We start from the raw sequence: 11,658 nt of genomic DNA, 5'->3' as shown, positions 1-11,658 counted from the left end.
GGGGCCGTAGGACGTCGGAGGGTTCCGGAGGAAAGATCGGGGACAGGCGGAGAGGGACTCGTGATGTACACAGGTCTGGGGCCCTCCAGGGTCGGTAAAACCCCTAGTCATGTTGGATCTACTAGATGGATCACACAGAGTGGTTACAATGCGCTCCTCGAGCTGTTTATGGGAGGAGGAAGAAGAGCTAGCTCTCTCCTCCTGCTTATGCGTGTGGGTGAGTGGAAAAAGAATGGACCCCCTGCACAAAGGGCTCCTGGGGGGTCTTATAGACCGACCCCCAGTATTACAACAGTAATGTTACACAGGCGCGGGGCCTCGATGTCATCGACTGGAGCCGGACATAGGACCCGCCGGCTGTCGGGTCTGTCGGGCTCGGGTCCCGCCGGGGGGGCACTGTAGGTCGTCATTCCCTGCGTCACTAGACGGTCGGCGTCATGGGTCTATAGTGGCGAGCAGCGCGAAAGCTGGTCGCCTGGATCTGCGGGGAGGCCTCACTATAGCCACGCTCTCCGTTGTGGAGGGCAGTCTTGTTGTATGGAAGGACGGGATGGCCGTTGACCCGCCACCAGCCGGTAGGCGACCAGCCGACCGGCCGGGTTGTCGTGTCCAGCCGGCTGCGCTGAGGAGCCGGATGGAGACCTAGCTAGGCTGAGGGGCGCCATCCGGGCCGATGTTTCGCAAAGGAGTTTGAGTTTGATCCGGGTTCTAGTGCCTACCCGGGGGTCATCCCCCCGACAGTCGGGCAGCACAAGGGTCGGGCGATCTGTAGCTTGTGTCAAACTTCTTGCACGAAGGTGCAATGCCAAAGAGGTGAAGTGTTGATTTTGTTTCTTGATCATAGAGAGCACAAACATCACAGTTGTGATAGCATGGCTTAATAGGGATGATAGACTACTTATATCAATAAGGAATTCCTTCTTTTCTGATAGCACATTCGAAAAGAACTCCAAATTTAAGGGTGCTCATCTTGGAGCAATTTCGGGATGGGTGGCCAACTGAGAAGTTGGTCCCAGGTGCGCATGAGTAAGGATAAAGTGTGCGGGAAAGACTAGTGTTGATTTGTGGGACCAATATAAATCCTGCCAGGAGTAACGGACAGTAACCGGCAGGTGTGTCCGGGGTGTTACAAGTTGGTATCAGAGTCGACCCTCGCGGTTACAAAGATATTTGCGGGTCAGGGGCGCGGTCATGTTGTGCATGAAGTTTGTGGCCCATCATGGCACAAGGCATGGCACATGTGCAGAATTGGATGCACAAACGTGTGCCAAGAGGAAAAGTTCCTGTCGCCCAACGATGATGTCGGTTCCTTTGAGTGGGGGTGTATGTGATAGTCTAGCTTAACAGGGATGATAGACTACTCATATCAATAAGGAATTCCTTTTTTTGGGTGTCTATTTGGAAAGAACTCCAAAGTTAAGTGTACTTAGCTTGAAGCAATTTCAGAATGGGTGACCGACTGGGAAGTTGGTCCCGGTGCGCACAAGTGAGAACAAAGTATACGGGAAAGACTAGTGTTGATAGGTAAGGTCAGTCTAGATCCCGCCAGGAGTAATGGCCAGTAACTGGCGGACGTCGCTCTCATGTGCCGTAAGCCTGTCAGTGGTAGGCAGACTATTTTGAGCCGAAGTCCACAGAAAGAATTTTACTTTTCTTTCAATCTTGGGCCTCCAGATCAAATCAAGTTCAGGATTGGCAATTAGGGCTAATGAACTGGCGGAGTAGGCTGATCTGGAAGTGTATTGCTTAGCCTCCGTCCAGTTCCAGTGGATGGCGTCTCGATCTTCAATAAGAGTAACATTCAGAACATTTTCCCAAAGCTGTAGGAAAGCATGTATTTTAGCATTCATGGGAGTTTAATCTTTCCATCCTCTTCATCCATCTTTGGTCTTGCAGTTCCCCAGTGACGATATGGTTCTTCCTGCGATCAAACTTGAAAAGAGTGAGCGCAAGTTCTTTTTGTGCAACCCCATCAAGCCATTTTGACTTCCAGAAATTTGCACTATGCCCATCTTCTAGGCGTACAGTGGTTGATGCATTGAAAAGCTGCATATCTAATTGAGAGCAAGGCAGTTGCATGCCGAACCAGGACGAGGTTGAGTCTGCCATGCGAACCAAGCCCGCCATACTTTTTGAGGTGCAAACCTGCTGCCAATTGACTGCATAGTTCCCTTAGCCTCCTCATCGCCACCTTTCCATATAAAGCTTCTCCTTAGCTTATCAATCCTTTTGATTATCCATTTGCTGGGAGCGAGCGAACTTCAAAAAGTAGATGGTTATAGATGTAAGAACCGAGTTTATCAGCGTTGCATAAGCTCATCCTGCCAGCTTTGCAGCAATCTTATCGATCAATATTTGAAATCAGCACGCCTGAGCTTGCGAAGGCTAAGGGGAAGCCCAAGGTATTTACAGGGCAAGGAATCAATGGTTTTAGCAAACTCTAAGAGCACCTCAGTGATCAGCTGATCATCACAGCAAATGGGGAAGGCCGAGGACTTGTTTAAGTTGGTGAAAAGCCGAGACCCACATGCCGAAAGTATTAATTGGATGGCCTTCATCTCCCGTTTGTAAGGGTTTAAGAAAAGAGCGGCAGCATCGGCATATAGGCTTACTCCGATGGAGGCCAATATGTGCACGATAGGCTTGAAGATACCAGCTTCAATGACGCCCGCGAAGATGCGCTGTAGAGGTTCAATGGCAAGCAAGAACAGGAATTGAGAGAGAGGGTCGCCTTGTTGCAAGCGTCGTCGGTGGTAGAACAGCAGCAGCCCAGGTGCGCCATTCTGAATTACCTGGGAGGAAGTGGAGGAAAGCGATATTGCAATTAAATCGTGGCATCTCTGACCAAAACCCACCTCAAGTAGGCAATCCCATTTGACGAAGTCGAAAGCCTTGGCAATGTCCAACTTCAGGAAGATTGCACCTTTCTTGGCCCTGTGCAGACTCTGAATGAGGTTCTGGACATAGAGAAAGTTGTCTTGAAATGCACGCTCAACAACCTGATTCATGAAGATAGACGGCACAAGATGGAGTACTTCGAAGGACGAAATAAAATTTATTGCTGCAAAGCAAAATCAGCGAAGCATGGTCCTATAAGACATGCTCCCGTTCCAGCACCCACAAACTTGTTAGCACTAAACTATTTGCTACAGTAGTACTCCGTCTGTAAACTAATATAAGTGTTTAGATCACTAGTTGTCTAGTTTAGTGATCTAAATGCTCTTATATTAGATTACTCTAGCCACAGGCTTAAGTTATGTTACAAAAAAACCTCTGCACAGCAAAATCAAAGGCAAGATCACACTAACTGCAGACAAATCGAGAAAGATCATTTACATGGGGGTTGCCTGAGTGTCATCTGTGCCACACAAAGAATCAAAGCAATCAAAATTCAAAGAATCAGGTCACTTGGTTTACCAATCATCCAAAGGACAAGCTGGGATCACAACGATTAAGAGCTTGTTCTGTCAGGGATCTCCTGTTTACCAATCATCTGAAGGAAAAGCAGGCATCACCACGTGTAAGAACCTGTGCTGTCAGAGTACTCTTGTTTACCAATCATCTGAAGGAGAAGCATGAATCATCGCAACTAAGAACCTGTACTGTCAGGGCGCCAGAAACTCTTCCTGGCAACAAGAAATTGCCGCCTCATAATAGCGGTCTTGTAATGCAGAGAGCGAAGAACACGGTCCATTTTTCTAATCATTCCTATATTGTCTTGCAATACAAACCATCTACCAGGTCTAAGTATCCTGTCAATTTCCGCTGCTATTTCAATGATATCACACCTAAAACAAAAAAAATAGGCATAAGATTGCTTGCACTAGCATACAAGAGAATGTTATAATAATGTACAGTACCAGTTATTCAAGACTCAAGGCAAGCTATTGTACCTATTTGTGAGGCTCTGAAGGAGATAGCTCATGTGAAGAAGATCATAGGTCCGTGGGTATGTATTAAAAGATTCACACCAGTCATGATATACACCAATCAAACCTCTGTTGAAAATGATCGGCAAAGTGTCCGGCTGATCAAAGGGTACAACGTTCATCACCCATAAAGGTCGATCAATGAGTGATGCTGCAAATCTGGAATAAGAGATCAACTTTCATAAATATCTTAACATGAAACAAAACATGTAACTAGAGTGGTCAGCATTTTGAAGGAAATTAGGAGCTGTGAAAACAAAAAATATACTTCAAGCAAACGCAACCAGCCAAAGGAAATCAGGAATCATGTAAACATGTCGTATGTGCTTTAAAGATAGGTCATTAATTTAACAATCTAGTAACAATCAACTAGATACCATTTTTCCTAAATTCATTCCTGAAAACAAGTAAACAACAGTATCCTCCTGTCTTCTACAGCCAAAAGATAAGTACTCAATAAGGAATGACAAGTACTGGATCCAGTGCCTTAACTGTGTTCATCAATAATCAGAATATAAACCAACTAACAGTCTACACTATTCAGCAAACAAAGGGCAAACATCTTCAACGGGATCAAGCAGAAGCACTAAATATATTAATGTGGCAAAGATCTTTGCGAAGGTGCTATCACTCCGCCTCGCGCCCCATCTGCGAGACATGGTCAGCCGCAACCAGAACGCTTTCATCCCGGGACGGAGCCTGCACGACAACTTTGTCCTCGTCAAGCAATCGATGAGGCTGCTGCACCAACTTGGGGCCCCGAGGGTGATGCTCAAGCTAGACCTAACGCGCGCCTTCGACTCCCTTTCATGGACCTTCCTCTTCGAGGCCCTTGGCCAGTACGGATTCGGACCTCGCTTCACGGAGTGGCTCGCGATCTTGCTATCCTCTTCGAGCACCCGGATCATGATCAATGGAGAGCCGGGACCGCCAGTTTGGCATCGCTGTGGGCTGCGCCAAGGCGACCCCGTATCACCGCAGCTCTTCGTGCTCGCCGTGGACATCCTTGGGCGCCTGATTGGCCGCGCCCACGACACCGGCATCTTGCAGCGGTTGCACCCCCGACGAGACATCCCGGCAATATCCCTGTACGCCGATGACGTGATGCTGTTCTGCCACGCCACGCAAGGCGACGTGGAGGCCGTCCGCGCGATCCTGGCCCTATTCAGTGAAGCAAGCGGCCTCCGCGTGAACTATGCCAAAAGCTCTGCCACTACACTTAATGGTGACCCCGAGGCGGATGCAATCATCGATCAGATGGGATGCGTGAAAGCGGAGCTACCCATCACTTACCTCGGCATCCCGCTCACGCTTCGCCGCCCCTCAGCCGCCCAACTACAACCCCTCGTCGATTCGGTGGCTGCTCGGCTACCCTCATGGAAAGCATGGCTCATGAACAAAACCGGGCGGCTGGCTTTGGTCAAATCAGTGCTTGCCGCGATCCCGATACATCAACTGCTCGCATTCGCGCCGCCCAAGAAGACCTTGAGACAACTAGAGAAGATCCAGCGCGGCTTCTTGTGGGCTGGGCGCGCTGTTGCCAATGGTGGACACTGCCACGTCAACTGGCGACGGGTATGCCGTCCGCTCGAGTACGGCGGACTGGGGGTCCAGGACCTGGAGCGCGCTGGCCTTGTGCTGCGCCTGCGCTTGATGTGGTTCTCCCACACGGACGACGACCGCACATGGCGAGGCCTCGACCTCCAGTTCACCCGCGAGGAGCGCGCGTTGTTCTTTGCTTCGACGACCATGGAGCTTGGCGATGGGCACACGGCACTGTTCTGGGACGACCGATGGCTTAACGGTCAGTCCGTGCGTGAACTCGCGCCGGCACTCTATCTATGCATACCCAAACGGCGGCGCAAATCAAGAACGGTGGCCGCAGGCCTAGCGGGCAATGCTTGGGCTCGTGACATACAAGGAGTGGTAGGGATCCATGAGATTGGCCAATACCTCAGGATTTGGCAAACCGTGCAGCACATCAGCCTATCAAACAGGCCTGACCGAATGCACTGGAGATGGACGGCTAGTGGCACCTATACAGCACGGTCATGCTACGCTGCAACCTTTCACGGGTCCACTAAATGCCCCTCCTGGAAACTCACCTGGAAGAGCTGGGCGCCGCGCCGCGTCCACTTCTTCCACTGGTTGGCCAGCCAGGACCGGTGCTGGACGGCGGAAAGACTCGCCCGTCGCGGCCTACAGCACCATCCACGATGCCTCCTTTGCGATCAGGCCCCAGAGTCGATGTGGCACCTGCTCCTAGAATGCCCGTTTTCGCGGCAAACCTGGCACGACGTGCTGGCTTGGGCGCGGATACCTTCACAACCGCCAAACAATGAGCACACCCTCGCGGACTGGTGGCAACGAACAAAAGGGCAGACTCCACATGCGCTACGGAAAGGCCTGCAATCCTTCGCCATGCTTGTCCCCTGGATGATCTGGAAGCAGCGCAACGAGTGCGTCTTCGAGAATGCACGCCCCTCGGTTACCACCCTCGTAGATAGGATCAAGGCCGAGGCCAAATGCTGGGCAGAAGCTGGCGCATTGGGTCTCAGGGTAGTCCTCCCCACTAACTGGGATGTTCACTGATAGGGTGACAACTCTTGTAACAACCACCTCCTAGGAGGATTGTACCTACTCATCTTTTCAATGAAATGAAACGCAAAGAGTCCTTTGCGTTTTCTCGAAAAATATATTAATGTCATGACTTGTTAAAAAAAAGACTATTGCATAAAGGAACAAACTGAGTTTCCTTACCCTCCAAAGCCAGCATTCATGTCCATAACATTCCGAACACTAGACCAATTAACTGCAAATTCACTGGAATATACTTCTGAAATAAGGCCATTCCAGTTTTTTGTATCAGAATCAAAATTTTCTTGAGAAAACCAAGTAGAAGAATTCTCAGATGAAGTTGAAGATCTGATGTTAAGCCTTTCAGGCGAGGATATGGGCCAACTATTTCCTGCACCTGACTTTGACAGAGCAGGCAACAAGAGGCAACTGTCGAGAGAAGTATACCTGAATAGGATACATTAGAACATTAGTATTTATTATATCACTGGCATAAAAGAACATTACCATAAATATTATCTGATGCCTATATCTCCATAGCCAGTTACTTTCACATGGCACAAATCATATATGGCCCACCAATGCAGCAATCCATCCGACAAATGATCCTAACCACTGGTAACTAGTATAAGACTAGCATATATTACAAGCCTGAACTGCATGTGACATTATATGAACCAAAGGTCATCCGAAGAAAATGTACCATGGAGAGTGGCCATTGCTCCCAGAGCATAGAGGTGGTTCATTATTTTTCCTCTCAGTGTAGCAAGAATTTGAGGTTGGCTTTTGGTAAATAACAACTCCAATCCTATTAACATCCTTTGATTTTACAACGGTCCTCCAGCAGATTGATTTGGTCAGAGTAACCATTGCTGCCAGAAGTTGAACACATCGAATTAGCAAGAAGTTGATCACCGCAAATCATACGATGGATGCAAAATAGACAGGGTTGTTGGCCTAAGGACAAATAATTTAGCTCCTAGGTAGTAATGCAAACCTGTTTTATTAACCTTAGTGGAAATGATGTCCGATTTTTTAAAAGTCTTACCACTTACCACTTGTCTAACTGAAAAGATGATTAGCATTTATATGTCTTGTATAGGTTCAAGCATAATGAACATAATTTTCATACCAATGAATTAACTAATGAACTACATCAACTGACACAGCTACCTCATTGCCTGTCCACTGTTTTTATGGATTCATGTTCTTAGTTAGACGGTAAAAAACAGTTTTGCATGTTGATATAACAAAATGAAAGTATACACGAGATCATAATTTTTGTATATGGTGCTATTATATATGCTTAGAGATCATGAAACCTTGTCAGAGACAAATTATCTCCAGTTCAGTAAACATGCATAATTTGTTCAATACTAATAGTAGGCTGAAAATTTATGTTGATAACAATCATTATGACGGGAAAAGATAGAGCTTAACCATTCCAGTCATCTTCATCTCTCTTGCCACGTCGATAGACTGGCGTCGCAGACCAGATGTAATATCCTCCAGGCCTGAGTACTCTATTGAGCTCCAACAATGGTTTTCCACCTGTATGCCCCAAGGTAGTAAAATTGTAAATTAAAAATGCTTGCACCAAGCTACCAACTAAAGAAAGCAAAGCGGGCAAAAGAGGTGGATTTGATGCTCCTGGAATCATATGGAGCCCATTTTTATTTGCACTTCAAAAATAATCAAGCAATTCATATATTTAGAGCACATAAAGATATGTGCAAATGCAATAATTTGTGCAAAATAATGATAATACATGCACTGCAAAATGAAAAAAAAAACAGACTTAAATTACATAAGATGTGTATTGACTACTAGTCCCTCTGTAAAGAAATATAAGAGTATGACACATATTCTAACATGTTTGTAGAGGGAGTATTTCTTTACAGAGGGAGTATATTTTTGTAGAGTACATATGTAATAATGTTTTTACACAGGAATTGCATGACACATATTCTAACATGTTTTATATCCATGATTTTTTTTTGAATTACACAAAACCAAACATGGGATCATATGATCCTGGGAGCAGATTCCTTTCCTCCGCAAATACTGAACCTTGAAAATAAATAGTAGCAAAACTACACAAGATAAATAGCAGGAATGGTTCAAAGTACTTGCCATCAGCATACCAGTGGACCCTACACCGTGCACAATGGATCACATCAAATGAATTGTCAGGGAAGGGAAGTTTTTGTGTTCCAATCACTGCCAAAAATGCCGGAATTCCCCGCTCTAGAGCAAATTGTATCTGAGCTTCATGCTCGTCTTTTGGGGCAATAGACATAGTAATGACATTCCTGTCAAGCAAGTATCCACCAAAGCTGGCAACACCACATCCAACATCCAGCACAGTTCTTGCATGAGTTCCCCATTTTATTTGTGGCATGATCTATTGAAACAGAATGACTGCAAGCTGTGAGATATCGCAAACAAAAAGGGGAGCTATTATATTAGCAATACTGAAGTCATAAAATACGAACTTGCACCGATAATCATAGGAATGCACCATGTATTTGATGTCGATTTTAGAAGCATGTCACTGAAACAATCAACTTACGGTGTGCAGTTGTCTTAATAGTTAAGTATCACCAAGAATGTGCATAAATAGATTTATCATCATAAATACGCAACTCCAATGGAAATTCATGAGTTCAAAAGCAAATAAAGGGCACGAAATAATATACCTGTTCAATGAATCGGATGTATCTGGTCACACCTGCTTTAAATTGAGTTCCACCTCCAGGGAAGACAAAATAATTACCAGACTTCCTAACCCAGTTCTGGTCCTTCTTGTATTCCACTAGCTTTGGGTGAGGAACATTGTTATACCAAATCTGAAATTTACAAAAGGAGTATGCTATGACAAGGTTAGAAGTCGTGTTATAAAACACGCTCTAGCTTATTGCAACTTGCAAGCTTGAACTTTAGAAGAATTAGTGCCTAAGTACGTCAGTATAAAAATGCCCGAATCTCATCTAGTGGATACACATGTAACCATGTGGCAAAGGTCGTTTGCGAGAACTGGTTAAAATGGGTGATTCATAAGTATTACCACCCTTCCAATCCGAAACTAACCGTAGGTACAGTATAATAAGATTGGAGTATGAAGGGTACAATCCCAACAGAGTTCTCTATTGCGTTTGGAGGATGTGCAAATATGAACATTCCGCCTTACAATAAACTGCACTAGCAAACCACACAGCACAACACTACCTCTTAATCAGAGCATAAGATCACCAATTATAGCAATATTAAACTAATACTACGTTGTGGAATAAGAGCGCAAGCACTAGCAAACATGGGAGCACACATTAGCCATGTTATAAAAATACTGCTGCTACTACATTGTTCAATAAACAAACAAGCAGCGAAACCGCTTCCTCGCTTACCGAAGAAGACAAGCAGGCATCCTCACCATGTCACGGCTGCGCGGCCAGGGCAGGGGAAGCCGGTACCCCGCGGGCAGCGGCACCAGGCACCTCGGCCGCGGCTCCGTGGGGCAGTGCCGCTCCCGGTGCTCCATGTGCCGTATCGACTTGAGCGCCTTGACGGCCTTCACGTTGTCCAGGCACGGTATGTAGTCCGCGGGCTCGACCCGCTTCCCCACCACGCACAATCCCCACGACGGTGCCTCCACCGGCTTCTCCTCCCCGCCACCGCCGACTCCTCCCCACTCTGCACCTCTCCCGCCCGAGACGCCGGTGGCGATCTCCTTTGTGTCGACCGATGTGGTCACTTGTGCAGCGGCAGCGGGCAGCGTGCCGTGACCCAGCTGGGTTGCGTTGGTGTCGGCGTCGTCTGCAGTGGCGTCAGTCTCTAGTCGGGGTAGATCGGCGGCGCTGCTGCTGCTCCCGCCAGATACTGTTCCGTGTGGAGATGCGTCGGCGGAGACCGGGTTTGGGGTTTGGGGCGGCGCTGAAGCGGAGACCGGAATTGGAGTTTGGGGCGGCGTTGAAGCGGAGACGGGAACTGGGGTTTGGGGCGGCGCTGAAGCGGAGGCGGGCAATGGGGTCTGGGGAGGCGCTGGAGCGGCGCCCCGGGAGAAGGAGGAGGAGGAGGAGAAGCGGGAGGTGGGGGAGAAGAAGAAGGGGAGGGCGGAAGGGGCGGGGCTGAGGAGGAGGAAGAGGGAGGAGAGGAGGATGAAGAGGGCGACGGAAATCACGATGGGGCGCTTGCGATCGGAGAGGAAGGAGAGGGCGGAGGAGATTGTCATTTCTTCTGCTTCGGAAAGCCGGAGTTGCGGAAAATGAGCGGGAAGGGGCAGGGGGAGAAGGTATATAGATCTCCGGGAACGCCGGTACGGCGGCCGTGGCCGAGGAAGGAGGTGCGGCGCTGTGGGGCGCGCGGTGGCGCGGGATGGTTTCAGTGAAGGGAGGCCAGGAAGGTGACTAGTCTAAGCCTAGTCGGCTCTGTTTGTTGCGATATTTTTGCATGCCGCCGTGTGGGCAATTTTGGTTGGCCACCGAACCGCAGGACCGAGCAGGACAAAAACTTCTCCGGGAGATTTTCTATTTTATTAATTCACACATGAGTCAGTTTACTAGATTTATTGCTTATACTCCCTTCATTTCATTTTAGTCTGCATATAAAATTTGCTCAAAGTCAAACTTTGTAAAGTTTGACCAACTTTGTATAAAAATATATCAACATCTAAGACACTAAAGCTATATGGTATGAAAATTAATTTCATGATGCATCTAACAATATTGATTTCATATTGTGAATCTCGATATTTCTTTCTATAAACTTAGTCAAAGTTAACAAGGTTTGACTTTGACCAAATCTTATATGCAGACTAAAAAAAACACAGGGAGTACTATTGTCAACACCCCTTCCCAACCCTAGCTGCCGCAACCAAGTTTCTCCTCACTTCACTTCACGCCGTCATCTCGGTTCCCCTCCTCTCCACGGTCTCGAAGCCTCGTCGGCACCAAGAGGAGGTATGTTTCTTTTGTCTTTTCCTTAGGTTTTATTTCCCTGGCGGCATCGACGAGTTAATGTCGTCATATTTGAATAAGGTCTCTTCGGCCTCTTCGTACCTTGATGACATCTGATCTAGCGTCAGCGAAGGCCTTGTGAGAATCGGTGTCGCCAGATGTGTTCATATATGTTTAGATCTTGGCAGCCGGTGCGTCTA

At 47.5% G+C, this 11,658-nt stretch overlaps 2 protein-coding genes across 2 annotated transcripts; both read right to left on the bottom strand.

Annotated features, from left to right (window-relative positions):
* Nucleotides 1-2,163: 2,163 nt before the first annotated feature.
* LOC123071270 (uncharacterized) lies at nucleotides 2,164-3,035 on the bottom strand. Its single transcript, XM_044494799.1, has one exon. It carries the CDS (start codon nucleotides 3,006-3,008, stop codon nucleotides 2,349-2,351), a length of 660 nt encoding a protein of 219 aa, XP_044350734.1. The 5' UTR covers nucleotides 3,009-3,035; the 3' UTR covers nucleotides 2,164-2,348.
* Nucleotides 3,036-3,288: 253 nt separating this feature from the next.
* Nucleotides 3,289-10,888, bottom strand: LOC123071265 (probable methyltransferase PMT23). The gene is made up of 8 exons (XM_044494794.1): nucleotides 9,937-10,888; nucleotides 9,206-9,355; nucleotides 8,640-8,910; nucleotides 7,947-8,057; nucleotides 7,210-7,378; nucleotides 6,690-6,953; nucleotides 3,894-4,088; nucleotides 3,289-3,788 (listed from the first exon to the last, which is right to left on the bottom strand). Exons 1-8 carry the CDS (start codon nucleotides 10,732-10,734, stop codon nucleotides 3,590-3,592), a joined length of 2,157 nt encoding a protein of 718 aa, XP_044350729.1. The 5' UTR covers nucleotides 10,735-10,888; the 3' UTR covers nucleotides 3,289-3,589.
* Between the last annotated feature and the right edge of the window lie 770 nt (nucleotides 10,889-11,658).

Source organism: Triticum aestivum, chromosome 3B (genome assembly GCF_018294505.1).
Source record: "Triticum aestivum cultivar Chinese Spring chromosome 3B, IWGSC CS RefSeq v2.1, whole genome shotgun sequence".
NCBI classification, from domain to species: Eukaryota; Viridiplantae; Streptophyta; class Magnoliopsida; order Poales; family Poaceae; genus Triticum; species Triticum aestivum.
Note: the sequence above shows the minus strand (reverse complement) of the source record. Positions and strands in the feature narration are given on the sequence as shown.